Here is a 26,985-nt window from a genome sequence, read left to right as displayed (position 1 = left end):
TCCAGCAGTGGTTGCACCAGTGCCAACTTCAGAGGTAAAAAAGCCATCTCTATTCCTACTTGAGAGTCACTTGTTTATGCATCCCAGGACCAACTCATTAAGAGCCTTGAAGATAAAGACCTTGAACTTGATGCAGGTTTCTGTGAAAAGGCAATGCAGTGAGGGGATGGCAAGTTTGAGGCTCCTATGCATTTTACATTTGTTCACTACTTCCTATTTATCTGTAGACAGATTATGATTTTCTTGAATGTGTTCATTATTTGAAATTATTTGCCATACACTCCCCCAGCATAACTTTTGGGCTGTCGCTTGTTCATGAGCTGTTTGTTAGGAGTGGATGGAATGGATGATTGGATGAGGAATCTGAGCTCTTTCAATTGAACGCATGGGTCACTGTTCCTGGTCCCTTACTGGAGAAACACGACTCTCGATCAGGTTCCTGATGTGAAGTTTGGCTCCTATCAAGTTGCTTCTTGTGAATACTCAGCTATATTTCCTTCAAATTCACTGTTTCTGCACATGTGCCTGCCAGAAAACTTGCTTGCTAAAATAGGCTTGGAAAGTGAAAGCAAAAGAGCCATGAACAAGGAGAATTCATTTGAAAATTCATATGAATATTAGCTGATAACTTTTTGCAGTGTTCACCCAGCTCTGTCACTAATCGGGGATAGATTGGATCTCAGGACCGAGAACGGGGAGGGTCTACAGATACTTAACAAGCCTCGAGGAGCTGCCAAAATCTTAACAAACGGTTCCCTATAAAAAGTTCTGATTTAAGGGACGTGCCAAGAGTGGAGGAGGAGGGGGTGTAGTGGCAGGGAAGAGATTGCAAAGAGGCGAAAGGGGCTCATTGCAGGGGGTGCAGCGGCAGGGAAGGAGTGGCACGAGAAGTGGGCAGGAGGGGGTTGTTGCAAAGGGCTGGCTGGTGGGGGTGTGTATGTGCCTGGGGTTGTTGCAGGAGGGTGAAGGTGGCAGGGAGGGGTTTGCACAAGGGAGGAGTGGGCAGGAGGGAGATGGCAGGCGGTGGGGGGCGGTCCCGAGGTTGATGCAGGGGTGAAGGTGATCGTGGGTGGCTGGGGGGGTGGGTTGCCAGATGGAGGTTGCCCAGAGGCAAAAGTGGCAGGACAGGGTGGGTAGTTGGGGCGAAGGATTCACAGGGGAGAAGGTAGCTGGTTGGTGGGTGTTGGAGGGGGTGGCACTGGCTGGGGGAGGGGTGCCTGGGTTGCTTTCACATACACCATTCCCCAGGCCAGGGACTGGACCTGCCCACCCCCCAGCGCTCCCCGCGGCTCCCCATGGCCCAGCCAGGCACCTAGCAGGCGGTGTAGACACCCAGCTTCTCTGCCCGAAGAGCAGAGCGCAGCTGCGCCTTCTTCCCTGCGCCGCGGGCCGAGCCGGGCTCCCCACCGCCCCTGGGGCTCTCAGCGGCGGTGCAGGCAGCCAGCCCCCCCGCGCCCGAGCTAGGCTCCCCACCGCCCCCGGGGCTCTCAGCGGCAGCTCTCAGCTGCTGAGAGCCCCAGGGGCGGTGGGGAGTTCGGCTCGGCCCGCGGGGCGGGGAAGAAGGCACGGCTGCTAGTGCTAGACCCTCCCCTTCCCCGCTCCGCCGCCGGCTGCTCCCCCAGGGGGAGGGACTGGCCACGCCACGGGCAGCCCCTCTGGAGCCGGGAGGTGGGTAGCAGCGGTAGCCTTGTGTTCCGTTGTTTAAAAAAAATTTGGGGGGGCACCGCTTTTTGGCACCTCCAACCACTTGGTTCCTAGCAGTCAACAAAAATAACACAACTAATGAACCTAACCAATGGACCAAGACCCTGTTGTACTAGGTGCTGTACAAACATACAACAAAACGACAGTCCCTGCTCCAGAGAGCTGACAATCTCAGTATAAGACAAGAGGGGAGGGATAGCTCAGTGGTTTGAGCAGTGGCCTGCTAAACCCAGGGTTGTGAGTTCAATCCTTGAGGGAGCCATTTAGGGATCTGGGGCAAAAATTGAGGATTGGTCCTGCTTTGAGCAGGGGGTTGGACTAGATGACCTCCTGAGGTCCCTTCCAACCCCGATGTTCTATGATTCTAAGAGAAGATAGGTGGATCCAGAAGACAAAGTGGAGGCAAGTCTCTCAGTGGCTCCTTCATTAACTATCTTAAGTTATGGATTCCAAGGCCAGAAGGACCATTGTGATCATCTAGTCTGACCTCCTGCGTAGCACAGGCCAGAGACCTGCCCCAGAATTATTTCCAGAACAGAGCTGTTAGAGAAACATCCCATCTTGATTTAAAAATGGTCAGTGATGGAGAATCCACCTCAGGATCCGTCTGCGTATCTGTTTGGTTCTTGCTCCATAGACAATGGGATTCAGCAGGGGCGGCATCAGGAGGTAGATGTCCCCCATGACAACCTGAACCAGTGGAGTGAGACCTTTCCCAAACCTGTGCACCACGGACAGTCCAATCAGTGGCATGTAGAAAGCCAGGACCACACAGAGGTGGGCCACGCAGGTGCTGAAAGCCTTGACACGCTCCTTCCTCGAGGACAGCTGCAAGACAGCCTTGATGATCATGAAGTAGGACAGGGCAATCAGCAGCGCGTCGAGGCCCATCACCAAGAGGATAGCAGTCAAGCCATAGACGACATTGGCTGTGATGCTGGTGCAAGCCAGGTTCATAATGTCCTGGTGCAAACAATAGGAGTGCGACAGGACGTTGGAGCCGCAGAACGACAGGCGAAGAATGAGCAAGGGCAAAGGGAGGCCGAACAGCACGCCCCTAGCCATAGCGGCCAGGCCTATCTTCGCCGTCATTGGATTGGTGAGGATGGTGGCGTGCCGCAGAGGGTGGCAGATGGCCATGTACCTATCCCAGGCCATGACCAGCAAGACGGTGGACTCGACAGCGGACAGGGAGTGGATGAGGAACATCTGGAGCAGGCAGTCGCCGAAGCTGATTTTCCTCCAGTCAAACCACAGGTAGGAGAGCATTCTGGGCATGGTGCTGGTGGATAGCGCCAGGTCGACGGCAGCCAGCATACAGAGGAAGAAATACATGGGGGCATGGAGGCTCCGCTCCGTCTTTACAATGAACACCACTGCGCCGTTGCCTACAATGGCCACGAGGTACATGGAGCACAGAGGGAACACCAGCCAGAAACGGGCAACTTCCAGACCGGGTGTGCCAGACAAGATGAAGGAGGAAGGACTGAAGTCGGTGTTGTTGGGAGAGGGCATGGTGTGCCGGCTGAAATCCAGTGACGCTATTCCATGTCGTCTCTCGGCTCTGCCAGGGACAGAGAAAGAGTACTGTAATGAAGCACGTCTAGTGATACTGCGTCTGAAGGGATTTCGGCAAGTAGGTGCCACTAACCCTGGGCGGCGAACGAACCCCTCCTTCGGAGAGGCTAGCCTGCCAGCATTGCCCCATCTGCCCCAGGACCCGCCCCCTGCTCAGCCAGAGGATCCCCGAGGACCCCCCAACCTGTGAGGCTGGAGGAGCCCCAAGGACTCTTCCCCACACCCTCCACAGCCATGCCTGCCAGCCCCCCGAGCGCTGGCCCCAGTGCTGGGCTGAACTGCCGCCCCCACCCCCCCAGTGCCACCCAGGCCACTGGCCCCCAGGCTGGCCCAAGCACCACCCCGGGCTGCCTCTGGCCACCTGTGGGCCTGAGCTCCAGGCAACCGGCTTGAGCTGAGTGAGCCCCTGCCGGCTTCAGGGTAGAGGGGGAGTGAGGGCAGGGCCTCGGGGCAGAACACGGGCGGGACCAGGGCCTGGGTCAGGGGAGGCTTTGCCTGCCCTGGCCTTTGACACCCGCTGCCCACGCCATGAACAAGAAATTTGCTTCCCAGTTCTGGTCAGCGCAGCAGGCCCAGGGCTTCCACCCTGAGCCCCTAGCCCCTCCCTTCAGGGACCCACCACAGGAGTTCGCGCCACTCCACTGCGGCCTCCCTTCCCCATCACTGCCTGCGCCAATCACCCTCTGCTGACCTCTTGCAGCCCTTAATAGGCCCAGGTGCAGCCCAGCCCCTTTCCATCGGCTGGATTGGGCTCACCTGCTCTGACCCGGGGAGCTGGCCCAGGTCTGCTCACAGGGACCAGGGAGAGGCCTGACTTTTGGGCCCTTTGCTCCCTGAGTGAAAAGGAGCAGGGAGGTTGTAGCCCCACCTAATGTAATGGACGCCCCAAAGGGGTCAGGGGTAGGTAGCCCCATGGAGAGGGCTGCAGGGGGAAAAAGCCCATGCAGTGCCCATTGCAGAATGTTTCAATTGCTTCTCTGGCTTGGATGCCCTGGGGGACTTTCCGTTTGCCTTTGTCCTGCATCTCCAGCCACTGCCGTCATGCTGAGATTTTAAGGGGCATGTATGTAATCTGTAGCACCTGCTCCGAGCATCTGAAGACCATTAGGAATGCTGCTTGGCTGCAGGATAATATTACTTTTACTCCCTGTACCGGTGTGATGAAACGGGAATTTTCTGCAATATTTTTATGACCCCTATGTGTGCCTCAGTTTACCCTATATGTTGCATTGTTGCCAAGTTCGGGGGGAAAGGGATTAAGTTCAGGGAAGCCTAAGAGACATGGGGATGAATGTCACCCCGTTGTGTGAGCCAGGATGGGTCACTGCAGAGGATGTGAGGGAGATTCTCACACCTGAGCCATTCTTTTTGGGTGACAAATCTGAGGAACTGTTCTAGGTTGAGGTGTCTATAGAGAAGGTTTTGAAATAAATTGATAAATTAAACAGTAGTAAGTTATCAGGACCAGATGGTATCACCCAAGAGTTCTGAACTAACTCAAATATGAAATTGCAGAACTACTAACTGTGGTCTGTAACCTATCACTTAAATCAGCCACTGTACCAGATGACTGCAGGACAGCTAATGTGATGCCAATTTTTAAAAAAGGCTCCAGATGTGATCCTGGCAATTACAGACCAGTAAGCCTCACTTCAGTACCAGGCAAATTGGTTGAAACTATAGTAAAGGACAGAATTATCCAACACATAGATGAACATGATTTGCTGGGGAAGAGTCAACATGGTTTTTGTAAATGGAAATCATGCCTCAAAAATCTATTAGAATTCTTTGAGGGGGTCAACAGGCATGTGGACAAGGGAGATTCAGTGGATATAGTGTATTTAGATTTTCAGAAAGCCTTTGACAAGGTCCCACACCAAAGACTCTTAAGCAAAATAAGCAGTCATGGGATTAGAAGGAAGGTCCTCTCACGGATCAGCAACAGGTTAAAAGATAAAAAACAAAGGGTAGGAATAAATGGTCAGTTTTCAGAATGGAGAGAGGTCAATAGTGGTGTCCCCCAGGGGTCTGTGCTGGGACCAGTCCTATTCAACACATTCATAAAAGATCTGGAAAAAGGGTTAAAAAGTGAAGTGAAGAAATTTGCATACAAGACAAAATTATTCAAGATAGTTAAGTCCAAAGCAGACTGCGAAGAGCTACAAAGGGGAATCTCATAAAACTGGGTGACTGGGCAACAACCTGGCAGATGAAATTTATTGTTGATAAGTGCAAAGTAATGCCCACTGGAAAACATCATCCCAACTATACATATACAATGATGGGGTCTAAATTACCTGTTACCACCCAAGAGAGAGATCTTGGAGTCGTTGTGGATAGTTCTCTGAAAACATCCACTCCATGGGCAGCGGCAGTCAAAAAAGCGAACAGCATACTGGGAATCATTAAGAAAGGGATCGATAATGTGAAGGAAAATTTAATAGGCCTCAGACTTTGGTCAAGCCTGTCTAGGCCTTAGACTATGGTCAAGCTTGTTTCTGTGTATAAGGGGCAGGAGGGAAGGCAAAATGAAAAGTTTTAAGCAGAACAATTTGTAACAGACAGGCACGTTAAAGTGTAACCACAACAGTAGTGTTAGAAAGGATGTTAAACCAAAAGAGAAACACCTGTGAATAACAGGAAAAAGCTTGTTTTCCTATACCCCAAATAAGGAAGCTTGTTTTGATAGATTCCTAACAAGGCAAAATATCGATGTGAAAGTATGTGTAACTGGTTGTGGTTTTGAGCGATATAAGCGCCTGTATTTCTGCATTCGGCAGAGCAGCCCTGCCTGTCTCTCCTTGCAATGCGCATTGCTTGAAATAAAGGGCCTCAGGCTGGTTCTGATCAAACACAACATGTGGACGTTTTTCTGCCACTAATTGGTGCCGTGACTCAGATAGACGGCGACCCCCGAGAGCCGAAGGACCACAAGCTGTTCCCGACCAAAACCCTGGCCCATCAGAAAGGTAAGAGACCTTTTGAAATCTCTATATTGGGTTTCTGGTGGAGGACCGCTCATAGGCTCTGGGCTTGGGTGAGTTGTATGCTCTATCCGGACCTTTTGCTGCCAGACACGCCTGATGCCCTTGGGATGGGTTAGAGTCCCATCCAGGTTTGGTTTCCCTGGGAAGAGCCACTGGTTGTGGCTGGGCAGGTCGTGGATAGACCTGGGTCTGTGTGCCAGTGTGAAAGTGAAGGTTGGTAGACCGGTGTGAGTGTGAGACACAGGAAGATGCCCAGAGCGCCCTGCAAAGTCAGAGGTGTCTATAAAGCAAGCCCTGTGACTCCATCTAGCGGGCATCGTGATAATGCCCTGACCTCGGCAGTTTCCCTCTGCATGGCATGACCAGCAAGGGACCTGTCTGGGTCTAGGAATGTGTAATCCCATCCCTTCCATCCTCGGACAGTCTGTTTCAGGACCCCCTTTCCTCCCCTGTCTCTAGTTCCCGCACTGAAGGCGGCTTGACAAGCCACTGACGGTCTGATCACCTCACCTGAAGTTACAGAGTATGCGGCACCAGCTGACGTTCTTTGCTGAATGGAGGCTGTAAGACCTCGTGGAGACCCTAAACAAAACCTTCCCTGTGTAAGTGTGACGAGTGAATTGAGTTAAGTACTGGGGGCCGGGAAATCTAAAAAGGATTCCCCCTCTCTCCAGGTGAAGTACTGGGGGCCGGAGGATCCAAGAGGATTCCGCTCTCGCTAGGTACAGATGGGGGCCGGTGAGTCAAAAAGGATCACCGCCTGCCAAAAGGCACACCGGTGTACTACATGTACGCAAATTATAGTCCTTTCACTTGCAAGTTTTTAGAGAAATGGAATTGGTATACCAGGGATGATCCGAAATTACAGTTTCCCTTAGAGGGAAGTTTTGACCTTGACAAGATTGTGCACCTCAAAGGCGCACTTCTTGCCAATAATGTTGGATAAGGTCAGTTTGATGCATATTTTGATTGGTATACGAAAACAGAAAAACGGCACCATAAATCTCAGTTGAGGAGTCTCAAGGACTCCCAGAAAATACTTAAAACACCATTAAAAAAGACAAGAGAGATTAGCTTTTCCTCAAAACTCCTGTGGGCCAACAGCAGATATCTCTCTCTACCCTTCAAGGCCTCTTCGGGGTACCCCCACAGATCCCTCTAAGGATCTTATAGATTTATGTTTAAAATGTAATGGGGTGGGCAATATTCCTATTCCCCACCCCATCTCTTACCTCTGTCCATTTCTACTGGTCCTTTGTTTGACCATAGAATCATAGAATATCAGGGTTGGAAGGGACCTCAGGAGGTCAACTAGTCCAACCCCCTGCTCAAAACAGGACCAATCCCCAACTAAATCATCCCAGCCAGGGCTTTGTCAAGCCTGACCTTAAAAATTTCTAAGGAAGGAGATTCCACCATCTCCCTAGGGAATGCATTCCAGTGTTTCACCACCCTCCTAGTGAAAAAGTTTTTCCTAATATCCAACCTAAACCTCCCCCACTGCAACTTGAGACCATTACTCCTTGTTCTGTCATCTGCTACCACTGAGAACAGTCTAGAAAGCCATCCTCTTTGGAACCCCCTTTCAGGTCATTGAAAGGAGCTATCAAATCCCCCCTCATTCTTCTCTTCCGCAGACTAAACAATCCCAGTTCCCTCAGCCTCTCCCCATAAGTCATGTGTTCCAGTCCCCTAATCATTTTTGTTGCCCTCCGCTGGACTCTTTCCAATTTTTCCACATCCTTCTTGTAGTGTGGGGCCCAAAACTGGTCACAGTACTCCAGATGAGGCCTCACCAATGTCGAATAGAGGGGAATGATCACGTCCCTCGATCTGCTGGCAATGCCCCTAGTTATACATCCCAAAATGCCATTGGCCTTCTTGGTAACTAGGGCACACTGGTGACTCATATCCAACTTCTCGTCCACTGTAACCCCTAAGTCCTTTTCTGCAGAACTGCTGCCGAGCCATTCGGTCCCTAGTCTGTCGCAGTGCATGGGATTCTTCCGTCCTAAGTGCAGGACTCTGCACTTGTCCTTGTTGAACCATCATGCTTTCCTCCTAAGCCCTTGTTCACCTGTTAACCTTTTGGAAAAGGATTTGCTGTGTAAATTAAATTGTACAATCTATTGTACCCCAGATGGTGTGTATCTGTATGTGCCTGGTCCTGCTCACAGTGAGGTCCTGGCAGTTTTGTATGCGGACGCTCGAAAAGAGGAGACCAACCACAGTCCTTCCTTGTTGCAACAGGAACTGCTGGCTAAGGTCCCTCTCTCCTTGTGGGCTAATCATGCCGACCAGGTTGGGCACATTGGGTCTGCCCCACCGGCTAAAATTCTGCCTGAACCCAGCAAGACCCTTTCCTAAAATTTGTTTAAATCCTCTCTCAAAATAGGCCAAGAAAGGTATCTGCCCTGTAGTCACCTCCTTGATTCAGCAGGGAGTTACTATTCCTACGGTCAGTGAGTGTAACTCCCCCATTTTCTCGTGTTGTTAATGCTGCTGTTCTCCCTCCCTTTCCCGTTGTCCCTAGCCCTGCTACTGTCCTTTCCCACACTGCACTGGTGCTGAGGGGTTGGTACCGCCTCAAATAAGGGAAAGGTTGTATTAAGCCTGGACATGACAAATGAAGGCTATTGTTAAATAAAATGCATCTAGATGTAAAAAATAAATGGGTGTGTATGTCACTAGGTGTGAATAAATAAATAAAAGGGGGATTAGTCAAAAAGCCCCCCTCCTTGCTCAATTGGTTGTAGAGCAATGCCTTTGCCCGGGAGAAAACAAAATAATGCAGAAAGAAAAAAGGATCAGGGCCAAACAAGCAGACAGCGGCAGTTTGAGGAAGCTAAAAAAACCGAGTAGAAGTTAACTCTGTAGTTACTGGAAGAAATTAAACAAACTGTCTGTAAATAATTCAGGCAAGAGATTATTTAAGTAAAATCATTTGACTATAAACAAGTTAGTCAAATTTGCTCAAAAAACACTCCTGGTGTGTACAGTCTTTGTTTTATAAGTTTGAGATAAATTGGTGTTTTCAGGTTGTAAAACCGAACAAATACTTTTGCCAGACAAAAGAAATTTGTGTTGTTTAATTTTGGTATTCAGCATTTAATCCTGAAGGTAACTAAATGCTTTACAAGATTTAAAATGTTTTTTTAATAAAAACCAGAATTGGAGCTGCAGCAGGGCAGTCAAAGCCAGGAGAATAAAAAAAAAGATTTCAAATCTGTTTTGGTAACAAATAGCAGACAGAAACTGTAGTCAGTGCCCCGCACTAAGTCTTAAGGTGGCTCTGTGTAATCAACGGTCACTTTGCCAAAGTGGAAGCCCAAACTGATTGTGTTTTCCTTTTCAAATCAATGTGTGTTTAAAAGCAGGAGTTAAAGGTTAAAAGTTAATTGTGTCCTTTTAAGACGGAGTCGGCTGGCAACTTAGAATCCAAAAGCAAGCCAAAAATGTCTGTGTTGATGCAAATCACCTAAATAAAAATAAAAGCCATTAAAACCTGACCTGCCTATAAAACAAATACAGGAAAATATGGGGAGTGACTCCTCAGTTTTGCCTGCAATCAGCAAGGATATTTGTAACAAAAAGTAATATTTTAAGCAATGCTGCCAGCAGTGTGTAATCTGCCAGCAGCATAACGTTGGAAAAGCTGTCAAGGTTAGGCAGGCAGCACATCCCCCTTCCTGGGAACCTTTTGTAAATATTCAAATTAATTTTGTTTAAATGTCTAAATGTTGTAATTATGAGTGTGTTAGTTTTAGTTAATGTACTTTCCAACTGGGTTGAGGCTTTTCCCTGTAAAAAGGCAGATGCCAAAAACTGTTGTAAAACTTCTGTTTAAGAATTTTGTACCACGATTCGGCATACCTGGGCATAGCATCGGTGATCATGGACTGGATAAATTATAACAAGTTATGTGCAGCTTTACAGATCGAGCGCAATCTCCACTGCCTCACCACCCGCAGTTTGCCAGGACAGTGGAGCGCCAAAATGGCATCCTGCAAAAACCAATTTGAATTGACCCGATGCCCTGCCACCTGCTCTTATGAGCATAAAATCCACTGTAAATTGAAAGACCGGACTCAGCCCCCATGAAATCCTCATGGGAAGACCAATGAGACTTCCTGCTGCTCCCCCTGTGCCACCACACCTGAAAGACCTGCAGCTGGATGATAATAAAATACTCACATATTGCCAGTCGTTAATGAAGTGTGTTAAGTCTTCACCAGGAATGGACAAGTCTCCACCAGGAGTCTAGCTCAGCTGGCCTCACTGAACAGAGCTCACGGTGTGAAGCAGGAGGGCTGGAGACCCAGAGGTTCAGTCATGGGAGGTGGTGAGGCCACGTGGAACCTACCCCAGAGGTAGAGTGAGACCCCTACCGGGTCTGGCAGACCGAGGGGTTCCTCCAAGAGACCGTCCCAAAGCTGGGGGCATAGCACTGATCCTGTGGGGCTGTGACAACCGGTAAGAGGGGTTTGCAGAATATTAATACAATATTGTTTAGTAAATCAACAAATGTAATTAGAGAAAAAGTGTGCTGAAATATTTGTAGCAGAGAGAGAGAGAGAGAGATTATTTTTGGCTCAAACTCCCTTCTGTCCTATTGCTGGGGTTTTGTTTCCTGGATTTGTAGTGTCTTGCCTGGGCTTAGAGGGCTGCAGCTGTGTGATTAGCTAGTTTCCTCAATCCATGCACTGTGTGAGTTACTGTACAAGTCCGTCTCCGCAGGGCCAGGCACAAAAGAGGGGACGGAGCGCTGGGTGAGCTGCTACATCAGCCCTGATAGCTCAGCACAGCCGAAACGGCCCTGAGCTGCATCTGGGCCCTGGTCTCCCCCAGATTTGGTGGCGTTCCCATCTGCAGTTTCGGTTCAGGCCCATCGCTAATGAAAGCGGACTGAGCACCGGTGGCTCTATGGAGCTGATCCAAGGCTCGCTGCTGTCAATTGGAGGCATTCCATTGTCCCCTCCATGGGCTTTGGATCAGAGCTAAACCATGATCATTATTTCACTCAAGGTCGGGCTTTCCTGTGAATGCCAGAGAGGCCTCAGCTCACTTCCGAGCTCCATTGGACATAGGCCTTGAGACAGACACACCCTCATTCCATCTTCTCTCTTATCTATTTTTTAAACACTCTGACGTTCCGAGCATGCCACATCCCTGGATCAGCCTTTCACTTGCCACAATCTCTAGCAACAGGTTCCCACTTTGTATTAATGCTCCTTTTGCAAATACATTATGGAGGGTTCATGAATGATTAACAGATGTTTTGATAAATGATTGGCCAATTGTTATAGAGTCTGATGGGTTAATTTTGTTGTTTGTAACTACGGCTTAAAGCCTTTTATGATACCTTCTACCGATGTGCTTATAATAACCTATAACACATACTACTTGAGTGTGTAACATTACACTAGCTATTAATCATTTACTAACCCGTTTTAAGTGGGAGCGTAATATACAGTTGGCCAAAAATCTACTGCTGAGCATTTCAATAACCCACTTGCATTAATGATTAGGTAAAAGGGACAAGCCTCCTGAATTATTAATAGCAACTAACAGAATCAGTCAGTTTCGCCTTCTAATCGTTTTAAAATATAAGTAGGGTGTGATCACATTGTGAGACTCCTATTGGACAAGTAGCCCCATCCTTTTAAAACACTGTAAGACAGGGTGACTGGCAGAGAAACAGGTGAAACGAGGTGAATCTTTTCCTAGCTGTAGTTCACTCCGGTTCTTTGGACCTAGGGCGACCATCTAGAAAGTGTGAAAATTTGGGGGTGGGACGGACAGAGGGGTTATAGGTGGCTATATAAAAAAAAGCCCCGAATATCGGGACTGCCCCTATAAAATCAGGACATCTGGTGACCCTATTTGGACCACGTATATGCAGGGCAAGATTTTCAACTGTGACAAGTAATTTTGGGGACCCAAATTGGGACAGGTTAAAAGGGCTTAATTTTCTGATCATGGGTGCTGAGCACGGTTTAAAAATCAGGTCTTGCTTAAGCGTAGCCATAACAGAGACTCAGAATGGGTCCCTGTCTTTCAAAGCAATCACTTTTGTATTTCTAACTTGAGTCCTCCAGCCAAAAGCCTCAGGAATCAACGGCATCAAGGGCAAAGCACATGCAAGCAGCACAAACCCAGACTTTGGCAAAGTGTGGTTTGATCCCTGCAGCCGGATGATCACTATAAGCACCAGCCCGAATTCTCTTGCAAGCAGTGACCCTGACCTTCTAATTATGGAACCAGGCTCACACGAAGCCTCTGACTCACCAGAATGAAACAAGCAAGGAGGATTTCTTCACCATCCAAGAAAAGCCACGCACAGCTCTCGCCTGCCCGCCTGCAGCACCTAAGACTTGTCAGGGAGGGCAGCTTATATTATGCCTTCTGGAAAGCCCACTGGGGTCACAGCATTAGCACTGAGGCCTCTCAAATGACTTCTAAACAGAAATGGGTGCTCGAGGCAACTGCCAGCCAGTCACTTTATATTAACCCTTCTTTGTCCTGACTCCTGGGTCAGCTCTTCGGCTACTATAAACAGGGAGAGCTGACCATCTGGTCCGGTATCGATATGTCCTGGCCAATTTGTGACTGGACTGCAGAAACGTCTGCTCCATCCAGCTGGGAAAGAGTTAATTCCCTGCTCACCCGCCCTACCTCCCATCCAGAAGCAGGCAGTGGAAAGCTGGTAGATCCCCTAGGGGCTCTTGATTGACCACCAGGAGGCCAAGGAATTAGGTGCAATTTAGCTTTGATAAAACTGCCTGTTGGTGAGAGAGAGAGATGGAGAGCCTTGCTAGCAGGAATGGTAACTGAGGAACCTGAGAGCTGGCACCCATATGTAGTAGGGGCCTGCCCGGGCCTGGTTCTGGCATGCAAGTATCCTTGCTTACCCCTACTGCCCCCTGCACAAGGGCCAGGCTGCTCCTACACCAAAGGGACTGCTAGGCACTAGCTAGATTGATGGAAGAATTCGCTTTGAGAGAGAGAGGCTAGTCTGTGGTAGGGCACTGGACTAGGACTCCAGACACCCAGGTTCAAGTCCTTGTTCCCCCCCTCCCCCCAGACTTTCTCTGTGACCTTATGCAAGTTCCTTGGGGTACGTGTATGCTGTAATCTAAGGTGTGATTTCAGCTGTTACCCCCGCTCCAATTCCTTGTGGGAAAAAAAGCCAGCGATAAACATGGTAGGTGATGAAATGGTGCAGAGCAAGCAGGCATGAGCTGGGGCATTACAGAATGGAAGCTGGGATGCCGTTGCCTTAAAGGGCGTGATGATCTCTTTTGGCTGCGCTGCAGATATTGACCCACAATCATCCGTGTCAGCTAAAGCTCATCTAGTAGCTTGGAGCCACGGCCAACATTTGCGAATACTAGGCACCTAAATCTATATTTAAGCTCCTAAAGCTAAGCTGTGAGGCTTTCTGAGGCGCTGAGCAACTGCCAGCTGCAAAAGACCAGAACAGGGGTTTAGAATACGATGGCCGGCTCAGAGGAGCTGAGCTGTGTGCGTGGAGCCCAACGTGTGTTTTCAGACGTGCTACTGCAACAAACCTACAGTTCCTACTTATTCCCCCATCATTGCATGCACCTGCCCGGACCTTGATCATCTGAATGCCCGAGGACAGTCCTGGAACTCTCTGAGCATGAACACCTCCAGGACGGAGACTCCAGCCTGCAGGGGTTTCACCACAGAACTGTGCCGTCTCCCAGAACAGAACCCTTGTCTAGTCTCTGCTGTGTGGAGTCTACATTCTTGTGGAGTAATCTATACAAGCCTTGGGCTGCTTGCTCCCATATATTAGCTCTGTCTTGGATACACAAACACTGGAAGTGATTCTGAGAGATGCTGGGCAAACTTATCTCCCACTAAAATGTGTCTGGGTGTCCTCAACTTTCTTGTAGTATCTGTTACCCGAAATTGGGCCAGCTCGTAAGCTTAGGGATAATTAATGACCCACCAGAATTTGGCAGAAAGCAGAACGTTTATTACACTGATATCTAAGCTCCTGTCAGGGTTCCTTCCCCACTCTGAATTCTAGGGTACAGATGTGGGGACCCGCATGAAAGACCCCCTAAGCTTATTTCTACCAGTTTAGGTTAAAAGTTCCCCAAGGCACAAAGTCTTTGCCCTTGGATTAGGTAAATGCTGCTACTACCAAGTGATTTAACAAACAATCAGAGAAAGGACCACTTGGAGTTCCTATTTCCCCAAAATATCCCCCCAAGCCCTTACACCCCCTTTCCTGGGGAGGCTTGAGAATAAACAAGATGAGCACAAACCAGCCTTGGATTTTTAAGACCCAAAAAATCCAATCAGATTCTTAAAAAACAGAACTTTATTAGAAGAACAAAAAAAGATAAGAGAACAACTCTGTAAGATCAGAATGGAAGATAACCTTACAGACAGTCAGATTCAAAACATAGAGAATCCCTCTCGGCAAACCCTTAAGTTACAAAAAACCACAAAAACAGGAATACACATTCCCTCCAGCACAGCGAATTTCACAAGCCAAAAACAAAGAAAACCTAATGCATTTTCTAGCTAGATTACTACTAACTTTACAGGAGTTCGAGGGCTTGCATCCTTGATCTGTGCCCGGCAAAGGTATCACACAGACAGACAAAAGCCTTTCCCCCCCTCCAGATTTGAAAGTATCTTGTCCCCACATTGGTCATTTTGGGTCAGGTGCCAGCCAGGCTACCTTAGCTTCTTAACCCTTTACAGGTGAAAGGATTTTGCCTCTGGCCAGGAGGGATTTTATAGCACTGTATACAGAAATGTGGTTACCTTTCCCTTTATATTTATGACAGCTCCAAAGAAGAAAAGGGGGGGGGGGGGGATTGGGTCACACTCACACTCACATACTCATTCTCCCAGGACAGGTCCGGCACTGGAGATGTCAGGATCCTTCAAGGTAAGTGTCCCACAGTGCAGCAATGGATGGTGTGATGAAGGTAAGTCTTCCTGAGGCACGATGGAATGCAACTCAGCGAACCCCTGGTCAGGTGGTCCGGGCAAAGGGCCTTTTTGGGAAGTACAAGCTTGTGAGTGCACTCCTGAGCGCAAGGCCCTGTCCCCTTTTAAGGACCTGCTCCTCATGGCCTGTGACTAGAGATGACTTGGCTGCATCTGGTTGGTCACACTCCACCTCAGGCAGTGTCCATGCATTGGGTGTGTGATTGCTGTCCAGTCAGAGTCCCAGAAAAACTTGTCTACCTTGGAGCTCTTCTGAAGCAACCCATTCATCCCACAAGCATTCCAGGAGGGAGCGGGAGGGGGAAAGCCACTTCACAGGTATTCAAAGAGGGAGAGGAGATAAAAGGGGGGTGGGGTGTACCAGACCTTTTGAGCATAGAGGTTATACATAGCATAGTCATACAGAGCATACAGATCACTGCTGCTCCTACAACAGTATCTAGTTGGTTCCCAGATAAATGAGATTGGCACTGTGAGACCTAAAATGGACTTAATTCCAGGGCCAGGTTCAGAGACCTTTTACACACTGACTCCCATGAGAAGCCCCGTTGACGTCAGTGGGACCATTCATGGAGGAAGGTGCTACCCAGTTTTCTCTTTCACCTTTTCAGGTTCATGGAGGATTTCTCCACACCATTCTTTTCCTTCTTTATTCCAACCAGGGTGGGGGATGGAGCATGATCTAGGAGCGGCCAGACTCTGAATGGTCTGATCTCCCCAATGGGAGCTACAAGTGATCAGTATCAGGCAGGAGAAGGCCCATTACAAGCAAAGCTCCTTCTGACTAACCTTTGGCTTCATCCTGTTTCCATAGAAGGCCGTGGCAACTTTTCCACTGACTTCCATAGAACAGGATCAAACGCTTAATTCCGTGACGTCCTGTTTACTGGAGTGAGGGTGGAGAAGAGTGTTCTTCACATTGCAAGGAAAGCAAACCCCATTATAGTCTCTACGCGGGGATCACTAAAGGCTGGGTTTGCAGCTTCAGGGAATATTTATACTGCACACTGACACCTCCCAGCTGGAGTCATTTAATCCACCCAGATGAGCTTGCTCTTAAAATGAAGCATTCTCTAGGAAAGCAGCCCACGATGGATGGGGAAAGCTGACTTTCAGAGATGCTGAGCTGTTATGTTAACTTAGAACCCAGATGTTTACAGTAGTTCAAATGATTCCTTCCAATGTTACTTTACTTTGCATGTGCCAACCCTGAATTTCATATGCCATAGGGCTGCCTTTTCTTCGCCCTTTCTTGGGTTCTGCAGCTCCTCACTCTTCACTAATTTAATTGTGTGCCACCTGCAAATTTTACCACCTCAGTCTCCCCCCACCCCCACCCCCAGCCCTTTGCTAGATCATCAATAACTATATTAAACATCAGCCCAGGTACTGAATCTTGGCCCACCCCCTGCTGCCAGCCTGGTGCCATGTTGAAAATTGACCGTTTCTTCCCATTCAGTGGAAGACTCACTGCAACTGAGTCCTTCCTCTTCTCAGCCACTAGGGGCACTACCTGCACCCAGAATCCAAAACAATAGCCAAGTGGTGAATGCATGATGTCTACTGGATTCATAGATCCCAAGGCCAGAAGGGAGCATGGTCATCATCTAGTCTGACCCCCTGTAGAGCGTAGGCCAGAGACCTGCCCCACAATAATTCCTAGAGCAGGTCTTCTAGAAAAAAAACATCCTGTCTTCATTTAACAATTGCCTGTGATGGAGAATCCGCTCCCACCCTTGGTAAATTGTCCCAATGGTTAAGTACTCTGACTGTTAAAAATGTACCCCTTGTTTCCAGTCTGATATTAATACTAATACTGGCTCTGACCAGGAAGCCAGTACTACCCTAGCATAATCCCAACTCTTACAAGCACACAGAAAAATGACGTCCTTATTTCTCATCACCATTTTAAATAGCTAAATCTCCCTTTCTGTGGGCGTGATGTTGTAAAACACGTATTGATTATGTGCAGTGCAGAACAGCCGACAGAACAACATGCAAAACAAGCCAGTGAGGCTCATTGAAAGCGACAACCGATGCAAAAGCACCACTGTGTACAGCACCAGAGATAAGCCGGGTGCTTTACAGACACAATTAAAGATCTGAGCCGAACTTTTTGAAAACGTTGGGTGCCTGAGTTGAGACACCTTAAAAGGGGCTGATTTTCAGAAAGTGCTCAGCACCCCCTCCCTCTGAAAATCAGGCCCCTTTGAGTGCCGCCAGTTGAGCCCCCAGTAATTGGAGCGCCCAGAATCACCGGGGGCTTTTGAAAAGCTCGGTCACAGCCCCTGCCCCGAGGCACTTACAGACCATATTAGATAGGGCACAGCATGAGGCAGGAAGAGAGGACCTTAGGCAAGCAGGGCAAAGGGAGGTTTACACCGATTGATTAGGTGACTAGCTTTTTCAGGGTCTACATGTTAGTGGCTCCCCGTTCCACCGCCCTCGTCATTTTAAAAAATAATTGATTTGGGCCCAAATCTTGCAATTGCATCCTCATAGGTGGATCCCACCCTTCTTGCAGACCCCAGCAATCAGGGCCTTTGGTTTGATGAAGTTGGCAGGGGAGTGGGAGTGATTCTAGGAGGAAATGGAAGAACATAACATTGAGCTGGGATACAATGTCCAAGTGGAATTGCAGTTTTCTTCTTCTGGCTAAGCACAGGGCACCCTTTGATTTAACATGACGAAGCAATTCACCTGAATTTTCTGGGAATCCTGATGGTGAAAGTCCATCACGTTGAATCGTTTTTCCACCACAGTGTTCTGAGCATGGCTCTGCGGATCTGTTTGGATTTGATGCTGTATATGATAGGATTTAAGACAGGGGGCACAATAAGGTAGATATAGGCCACCACGATGTTAACCATAGGGGGAACATTGTTACCAAAGCGATGGAGAAATGACAGCCCAATCATTGGAATGAAGAAGATTAGGACAGCACAGATATGGGAGACACATGTGTTTAAAGCCTTGAGACATTTTCCCTTGGTTGTGAGGCTGACCACAGTCTTAATGATCAGAACATAAGATAGCACAATGAACACACAATCCACACCCACCGTTGAAAGAATGACAATTAAACCATACAGGATGTTGACTTTTATATCCGCGCAGGCCAGCTTCATGATATCAGGGTGAAAGCAAAATGAGTGGGAAAGCACATTGTTCCCACAGTAGGTTAACCTCTTGAGCAGAAAGGGTATTGGGAAGAGGGAGATCACAGCTCTTGAAACAATTGCCAGCCCTATTTTTATGATGGTTGACTTGGTCAAGATGGATGAATATCTCAGAGGGTTGGAGATAGCGATGAAACGATCGAAGGCCATGGCCAGGAGCACCGAGGATTCCATCACTGACAGTATATGGATAAAATACATCTGGGTGAGACAGGCATTGAACTCAATTTTTCTGATCTTAAACCAAAAGATGCCCAGCGTGGTAGGAAGGGTGCACAAAGCCAAGCCCAGGTCCATCAAAGCCAGCATCGAAAGGAAGTAGTACATAGGCTTATGAAGACTTTGGGTCTTCTTGATGATGATCAGGATCAGGCAGTTCCCTGAAAGCCCAATAAGGTAGAACATGCAGAAAGGGATGGAGATCCAGTGGTGATTGGCTTCCAGACCTGGAAAGCCCGTTAGGAGGAAGGTGGAAGGCTGATAGAAGGAGGAATTGACAAGTGGCATGGTGTGCTGGGGCTGCTCCATCCCACCTCAGATGTCGCACAGCCTAGAGTTAAAAACAAAACCACAACAAACTGCCCATGTCATTTGATTCTGTACAGTGTACCCTAAAACCACAACCACCCATCTGATTACCTGCTCTGTGTACATATGACCACATAACTAGCAAAGCCCTCCATATGACTAGATGCTCTGCTGAACCTACAATCATGTAATGATACAAAATTGCATGTAATTACACTGCGCTACAGGATATACATCCATTTAACAACCACTAAACCCCCATGTTTGGACACTGTCATGTATCACTGATGCCTCTTTATAGAATTTCTTAGGCACTAGGGAATCTCTACCACAATTGCCACCTAGACTGACGTGTTGTTGGGAAGCAGGTACAAATTGGTGTAGATGACGCCGAAGGCTCGGAAGAAGGTGAAAGTTAAGGTCTGATTCGCTGCTATTACACCAATTTTGCAGTCACTCCAGTGTCAAAATGACACTGCAGAGTGGAGATTTGAGCCTTCAGCCTCCTTCACCCTCAGTTCTGAATTTGTCCTCTCACCAATCCACCAGACCAAGACATCTGAGCTTCAGTTTCTACAATACTGGTCTACAGCCAGTCCTCCTTCATTTCAGTATCCAATGGCTGGCAGAGAGGGGTAGAGCCCCCAGAGGAAGGAAAACCCATGAGAGAAAGTTCTACTCAAAGAGCACCTGTAATTTTTGTGAACAATACTGTGAACCTCTCTTGTGGTGCCTGTCTGAGGCTTGTATGGGGCTTTACAAACATCAGGGTGAAATTCAAAAACTTCATCAGACACTGAAGTCTTGTTTGGAGGTGTCCAGTGAGGCATAGAGTTAGTGCTGGCCTATATCTCTGCCCCTTTGAGGTGAATGTCAGCCATCAATGCATTCAGCCTCAGGGGCAGGGATAAAGGCCAGCCTTTTCAAAGGTGCTGAGCACCGTCAATTCCTTCTGACATTAATGGGAGCCAAAGGTGCTCAGCACCTCTGACAATCAGGCTGCTTAGTTTGACACAAGGCTTCTGTTAGTTAGCAATCAGCAGGCACCAATATCTGCCAGGGATGTGTTTCATTCGAAAGTGCTATCAGAATCTACCCAGCTGCGCTGTATGATGGTGGATATCTGATCTGGCATGCTTCAGCACATATGCTGACCTCTAACTAATGGGGTTAGGAAGGAAATTGTCCTTGAGAACAGATTACTCAGAGCCACCCGCTGCAGGGTGTCTTGCAGCTTCCTTGGAGGCACCTGGCACTGGATGCTACATTATTTCATCTCTCTGGGGCTCTGTTTCCTCCCCTATCCTTTGTCTGTCTGGTCTATATAAATTGTAAGCTCATCAGGGCAGAGATTGTATAGCGCCTAGTGCAGTGATGCCTTGATCTCACTTGGAGCCATTAGGCCCTATGACAATACACACACAAATTAAAGTGTTTTCTTATTCTTGGTCTAAACTGAAATGAAAAGTTCTGTTAAGGAGCCTGGTTGTCCTGGACCTAAATAATACTTAACTCTCGGTATAAAATGTAATCAGTGTAACGAGATCGTAATTGAATTATGATAGTGCTGCAGGCGCAGAATGCGTCATTTAATAGAGCTCATTTCAGATTAATATGTGTCAACCTGTGGAACTCATTGCCAGAGGATGTTGTGAAGTCCTAGACTATAACAGGGTTCCAAAAGTAACTAGATAAATTTATGGAGGATGGAGCCACCAATGGCTATTAGCCAGCATGGGTGGGGATGGTGTCCCTAGCCTCTGTTTGCCAGAAGATGTCAATGGGCGACAGGGGATGGATCACTTGCTAATTACCTGTTCTGATCATTCCCTCTGGGGCAGTGGCATTGGCCACTGTTGGAAGACAGGATACTGGGTAGATGGACCTCTGGTCTGACCTGGTATGGCCATATATTCTTATATGAATATTCAGTGACACGTGACTTTCATTCCTAGCAAGATTTCATCCATTAGTCTCTAAACATGCTTGCAAATATGATAATGAAATCAAAAGGGACATGAATTCTCCTCCTTGGGCCACACGCCAATGTCTAACCAATAGGCACTGGGAAGAAACTGTCCTCTGGGCAGGTTAGAATTGTTAGCAGTGTTAGGTTACACTGGCACCTAGTCATCACCAGTCAAGGACCAAAGCCCAGTTGTGCTAGGCATTGTACAGACAAGTAACAAAGATGGCAGTCCTTGTTGATGGGCTATAGCAGACTTGGTGGAGGGTTCTGCCCTTTACCTTTGCCAATGCTCTTGGAAGCTCTGGTGTGATTTGTGTCTGTGGCTTTGGCTAGAAAGCTTTCCCCACGAGCTGTCTCTGCAAGGGAATCTAGGGCACTTCACAGTTCTACGGGGCCGGCAGAGAACCATCTCCATCCGGGGGAGAGCTGCTCACTCGTTGCCTTCGCCGCCTGTCAAGCTGAACATCACGTGAAGACAGCCAGGGTATGGCCATTGACTTAAGGAGCAGGGGTGGTGAGAAAAGTGACTGAAAACAGCCCCTTGAAACCCTGTGTGCTGTGATTGCAGAGGCCAAAATTAATTGTCTGTTACTTCCATTGGCCCTGCAGAGCCGTAAAGTGGGGAGAGAGAGAACTGGAACCTATGAGGCTCAGACAGCAGGTGCAGATTTCAATGCCGAGCCTTTCCCTCGAGCTGCACCAGAGGTTCATTACACCTGTCTGGTACCATGGCCCTCGGCTGGGCCAGCATCACTAGCGATGAGGCTCTAGCAGGGTTTTGGATCTGATCAGTGCCTAGTAACGACGCATCTTATTTCTCAACCGAATCACTGAGCTACCTGGAACCCCCCGATGCTGTTTCAGAGACACTTTTCCCGACTTTAAAGGTCCACGCCCCCTCCATAAGCTATATCCCTCCTGTTAGCTACACGCTGAATTTAACACATCAAGGAACCATCAAGACGCTGCTAAAACAGTTTACTCACCGGGATCACACAGCAGTGGGAGGTTACGGCCTGTCCATACGTTACAAAGCAGCACAATCCAATTTCAGACCAAACGAAGGACTGACATCCGTCTCCCAGGGTGGGGCAGACGGTATATATAACACATCCTGAAAATGATCGATTTGGGGTCATGTAACCAATCAAGGGTCTCAGAGGAGCCTGAGCTTTCTGAGTGTAAACAATATGAAATGTGCAAGGGAAAATACTGTGGAAAGCAAATGATCTTTCCATTTATAAGGCTTTCTCAGTAGACCTACTTCTCCCCTGCTGGCTTATTGGGCAGCGTATTTACAGTTAGCCCTGATTTATGACTGACAAAGCAGCGGGCTGGGATACAAATAACTTTTATTGTGAGATTGAAACTGTAATTAAAAAAGTAATAAATTGTAAGGAAAACACACATCACATGCTGCTAAGGGAATAAGGGATGTGAAATGGCACCAGCCCTCCCCACTGTGCTTCGGATTTATTTAAAAACCATAAAATATTATGGAATGCACAATAAAAACCAGACAAAATATTACAGCGCCAGAAAAAGAAGCATTATTAGCTAATGACTCGTACAGTCCCATGCAGTAGCTGAGTTTCTCATGTTAATAAATTTATCTTCACAACCTCTGCTGTGAGATAGGAAAACCACTGTTATCCCATTTTACAGATGGGGAAAACTGAGGCACAGAGAAAAGAAGGGACTTGCCCATGTTCACACGCAGCACCTGTAGCGGAGCAGGGAATTGAAGTGACCTCTTCTATGTCCCAGTGGGGTTCATTAACCACAACAGCATCCTTCCATCCAATCTGTTAAATGCATCATAGTCCAGCGACATGCACGGATTTGGCGACTTGTGTTCAGGCTGGAGGAGAGAAATGTCAGTTCCGCGGTGCAAATGAATGTACCCTGCATTCCTGGCTCATTTCCATATGTGTTTCCCTAGACTCATTGTAGTTCTGGAACATTCAAAGGGAATCTCTCAAATGGCCTAGACATAAGCCATATTTGCCATACACACCAGGTCATATTTTCACACCGGGAGCCAACTTCTGCTCCGATCTGCATGGGTGCAATTCCCAATGAAGTTAATAGGCGTTGCACCCATGTAAACGAGAGCAGGATATGGCCCTTGGTGTTTCTATTTCACTCACTTCTGGTGCCCCCCCGTCCTCCCCGCTACTAACAGCCCCAGCCCAGGTAGTAACTTCTGTCTGTTCCATCTCCTGCAACCCAAGGTCCACATGAGACCTGCATATCCTGGGTCAAGTATCCCGCCTGTGGGATTCTCTTGTGGGTGTCCCCCGGGCCCTTCCATGGTTCAGTTCATAGCCTTGCTATTGGAGTCCATCGCTGGCCTATTTGGCTTCTGACAGCTCTTCCTTTTTGGGTTCTTTCCCCTCCTTTTATCCTGTGTGTCAAGCAATTACTCCTCATTTCTCTGTGAGCTTTCAGCTTCTGCGCAGGGGTTGCACGGAATCTGTGATGAGCACAACAGGACTCAATTGTGTGTCTACATGTACATGTCTCTCCCTAACGATTAAAGCTGCAGGGTCAAGAACACAAGGCTGGAAATGCCAGAATGAACCTTGACCTCAGACCTTAATTCTGTCCCCTGCCCATTCGGGGTTTCATATTATGATTTTATTGCGGCAGGAAGAGGCTGAAGCTGAAGAGGACATGATGTGCAGGAGGAAGGAGAGACTGGCTTCCAGTCACTGTCAGCAGCCTCCTGCTGAGCCTGAAAACATCTGCCCGCATTGTAATAGAATTTGTGGTTCAAGGATTGGCCTTATTAGCCACCTGAGGACCCATCACTCCCATGGAAGATGATCATACTCGGTAACGAGTGATCGCCCGTCATTGCGGCAGGACCTAGAGGGACCCACTGAGTTTGGGGCCCCATTTTGCAGCATGCTGGGTGCACATGTGGAGCTCAGTGTCTAGACAGACAAAGCAGATGTTTGGGAGAGAAAATAGAAGCACCCAGCGGGGGCGTGACTTTCCCACAGTCACCGAGCAGCAGAGCCAGGACAGAACCCAGGGATCCTGAGCCCCAGTCCCGTGCCCACTGCGTGGCTACTACCCCACTTTACTAGCACTATACAAGTAGCTGTGTAGACATTTGAATCTGCTGACTTTCCCCCTAGCTGGGTCTCTCTCTCTCTCTCACACACACACACAGAGCTCATCGCTGTGACATTTGAACAATTTACTCCCACACAATTATTCTTCCTGTGATTTTGCTTAATCCCATTTCCCAGGGCTGGGTATGCTGCAAAGAGGGACACCAGAAACTGGGGAATCCCTTGCTTTGTTTTCCCATTGAGACAAAAGCCACTTTCCCATACCCTGGAGGGAGGCAGCCCCGCTTGGCAAACATGCTGAAGTTAAGTGCATTTCCAGCAATGTTTATTCCATGTTCCTTGTCACTGATCCTATTCATATTTATAATGCAGTGCAGGGGTTAGCTAGTGAACTTTGATATGAGGGTGAAGAGGGACCATGTGGAACAGGGGACACTGGGGGATCCTCCCATGGGAAAATGTTTTGACGATATCTGTGCGATCAGGCGCATCCACCACATTCAAAAAGGCACCCTTGGGATGTCTGTAGATGAGCTCCAGGGATAAAACGAGCTAGCATCATCTGGGGAATGGTGACACCATCTAAAGCCGGTGTGGAAATTCCCCCTCAAATGGTGCATAGGCGTGCATGGCTGATCCACTGTGAATTTCATCCCAATTTCTTTTCTGTGATGCTCTGAGCAGTGCTCAGGATGCAGGGTTCCTTTGGGATTGAGCATCCACAGCTGGAGAACGATCTGCCACGTGCGCCTGAATCAAAAGGCAAGAAATGCAGGGACAGACCAAAGCTTATTCTTAGGTCTTGGCAAAGCCCAACAGAAGCTCCTGGGACCATCCCAAGGCCCACAGAGCCCCAAGCACCTGGACGAGTGGTGGTTTTTCCTCTCCTGAAGGAAAACACATGTGAGCATGTATTTACAACCCTCGGTTTCCTTTGGCTACAGCCGGTGATCCAGTCTGTTCAACTGTACAAAAATAACACCACTGCTAAAAGGAGACGGGGTAGCGGAGGAGAGATTTCATGGCCCCGTTGACAGCCCATTCACCTGATCTGCCATCAGGGGAGGGAACAGTCTGGAGAGACAGCAGCATGGCTGTGTCTAAACCAGAATGCATCATTTGCCAAAGGCAAAGACTAGCTTGCAAAAGTGGACTCAGGAGAAGAGCAGGCATGTCTGTGAGGAATGAGAATACCCGAGGTGAGCCAGTAAGGCCCACCATGACAAGAGTATGGGCAGGACCTGGACCTTCCTGCTTTGGGGAATGAGCTGACCTCTAGCTGTTTGGGCTTGGGATGTAACTAGGTGCAGATTAGCCCTGGCTTGCTGCATAGGTGGCTCCTCGTGGTGGCTCCTTCTGGCCACTGCCAGAGGCAGGATACTGAACAAGATGAAGCCCAATATGGCAATTCCTAAGCAGCACTTTCAGCCGCCCATTAGCTCCTGAATGCAGATGCCCTTTATTTCAATAGCAAGGGCCAGTTCCATTGAACGACGGGGACTGATACCTTACCCGATTTCAAACAGATTGCTCCTGCCTGCAGGTAGGTTTAGAGCTGGCTTAGCCAACTCCTGGAGCGTGGGCTGCTCCTTTCCCAGGCAGGTGGGCAGAGCTGCTGGTGGCCTAGTGACTCCGTAAAGAACGCCTCTCTTCTTCCCTTCTGTTCATTTTCCCTTTCCCTCTTTTAATTTCCCAATCTCTATCCCTCCTCCTCTCCCCACCGTTTTCTCTCCCGCTCCCAAGAGCATTAGACGGGGTCTGAGGCAGGAGGGACGTAGTTTACCGAGCTGTGTGACTCACTGGTTGTTTGCTTTGCTGGCAGTGCTGGGGAAAACAATAATAATTTCAGGTTGATCCCAAATGAAAGATTTCCTAAACGTCTGGGAAACCGAAAAGGAAAAGGACAAAAAAAGGGTTCAGATCGAATTAAACATTTATTTTTCACTTTTGAGCATTTTTAAATATTTAAAAAAATTAAAATCAAAGTGAAGGACAATTCAAAATGAAAAGTCACGTCTGATCTAAAAACCAAAACGTTTTCTTTCAAAAAAAGTTGAAAGGAAACATCTTGACTTTTTGAGGATTTTTTTTCCTCTTTTTTCTCCAACCTGAGCAATGCAGTGAAACTGGCACGAACTTTTTCAGTGTCATCGAACCTGCATTTTTCGCTGAAAAAAGTTTTGCCCAAAATTCTCTGGCCTAGCTTTGTTATAACTATTATATTACATTGAACCCCATTTGGGAAATTTAGTCAACAGGGGATCTCACTCACTATGAAGGGGAAAAACATCTCTGCAACACCGAGAGAATATAGCAGCACCATGATCAAAAAGAGAATGGCCTTATAACGTTTAAATCACGCCTGATTGTGTGCTGAGCAATCACCCTACAGACAGAAGATCTAAAAGCATAACATTTTTCTTTATAAAAAGAAAAGGAGGACTTGTGGCACCTTAGAGACTAACCAATTTATTTGAGCATGAGCTTTCGTGAGCTACAGCTCACTTCATCGGGTGCATCGGATGAAGTGAGCTGTAGCAGATGCATCCGATGAAGTGAGCTGTAGCTCACGAAAGCTCATGCTCAAATAAATTGGTTAGTCTCTAAGGTGCCACAAGTACTCCTTTTCTTTTTGCGAATACAGACTAACACGGCTGTTACTCTGAAACCTGTCATTTTTCTTTATGTATCTAATATAATAGATGTGAATATACGACAGAGCAATTCTGGTCCTGGATTTGAAGCTGTTTCAATAATGACACTGTGGTTGCTGGGCATTTTATTGGATACAAATGAGTATGATTTGTAAGACAACCGGGAAATAATAAGTGCCCTTGACTTGATCTGTAGCTCTTCAAAGTTAAATTAGTTTAGCTATGGTATGTCGTCTTTTCACCTTGTCCCATTAGTCAATGCAGACCCACAGTGTGTGATTGATACAACTTTCACAAAGCAGCTGG

General features: G+C 48.0%; 2 protein-coding genes across 2 annotated transcripts; both read right to left on the bottom strand.

The window, feature by feature from the left end:
- Positions 1–2,280: 2,280 nt before the first annotated feature.
- LOC140898168 (olfactory receptor 51E2-like) lies at positions 2,281–3,219 on the bottom strand. The gene has a single exon (XM_073311636.1). It carries the CDS (start codon positions 3,217–3,219, stop codon positions 2,281–2,283), a length of 939 nt encoding a protein of 312 aa, XP_073167737.1.
- A 14,782-nt stretch (positions 3,220–18,001) lies between these two features.
- On the bottom strand, positions 18,002–18,973 carry LOC140898064 (olfactory receptor 51G2-like). Its single transcript, XM_073311552.1, has one exon. It carries the CDS (start codon positions 18,971–18,973, stop codon positions 18,002–18,004), a length of 972 nt encoding a protein of 323 aa, XP_073167653.1.
- Between the last annotated feature and the right edge of the window lie 8,012 nt (positions 18,974–26,985).

Source organism: Lepidochelys kempii, chromosome 1 (assembly GCF_965140265.1).
Source record: "Lepidochelys kempii isolate rLepKem1 chromosome 1, rLepKem1.hap2, whole genome shotgun sequence".
In the NCBI taxonomy this organism is placed as follows: domain Eukaryota; kingdom Metazoa; phylum Chordata; order Testudines; family Cheloniidae; genus Lepidochelys; species Lepidochelys kempii.
This window is presented reverse-complemented; position numbering and strand designations above follow the sequence as displayed.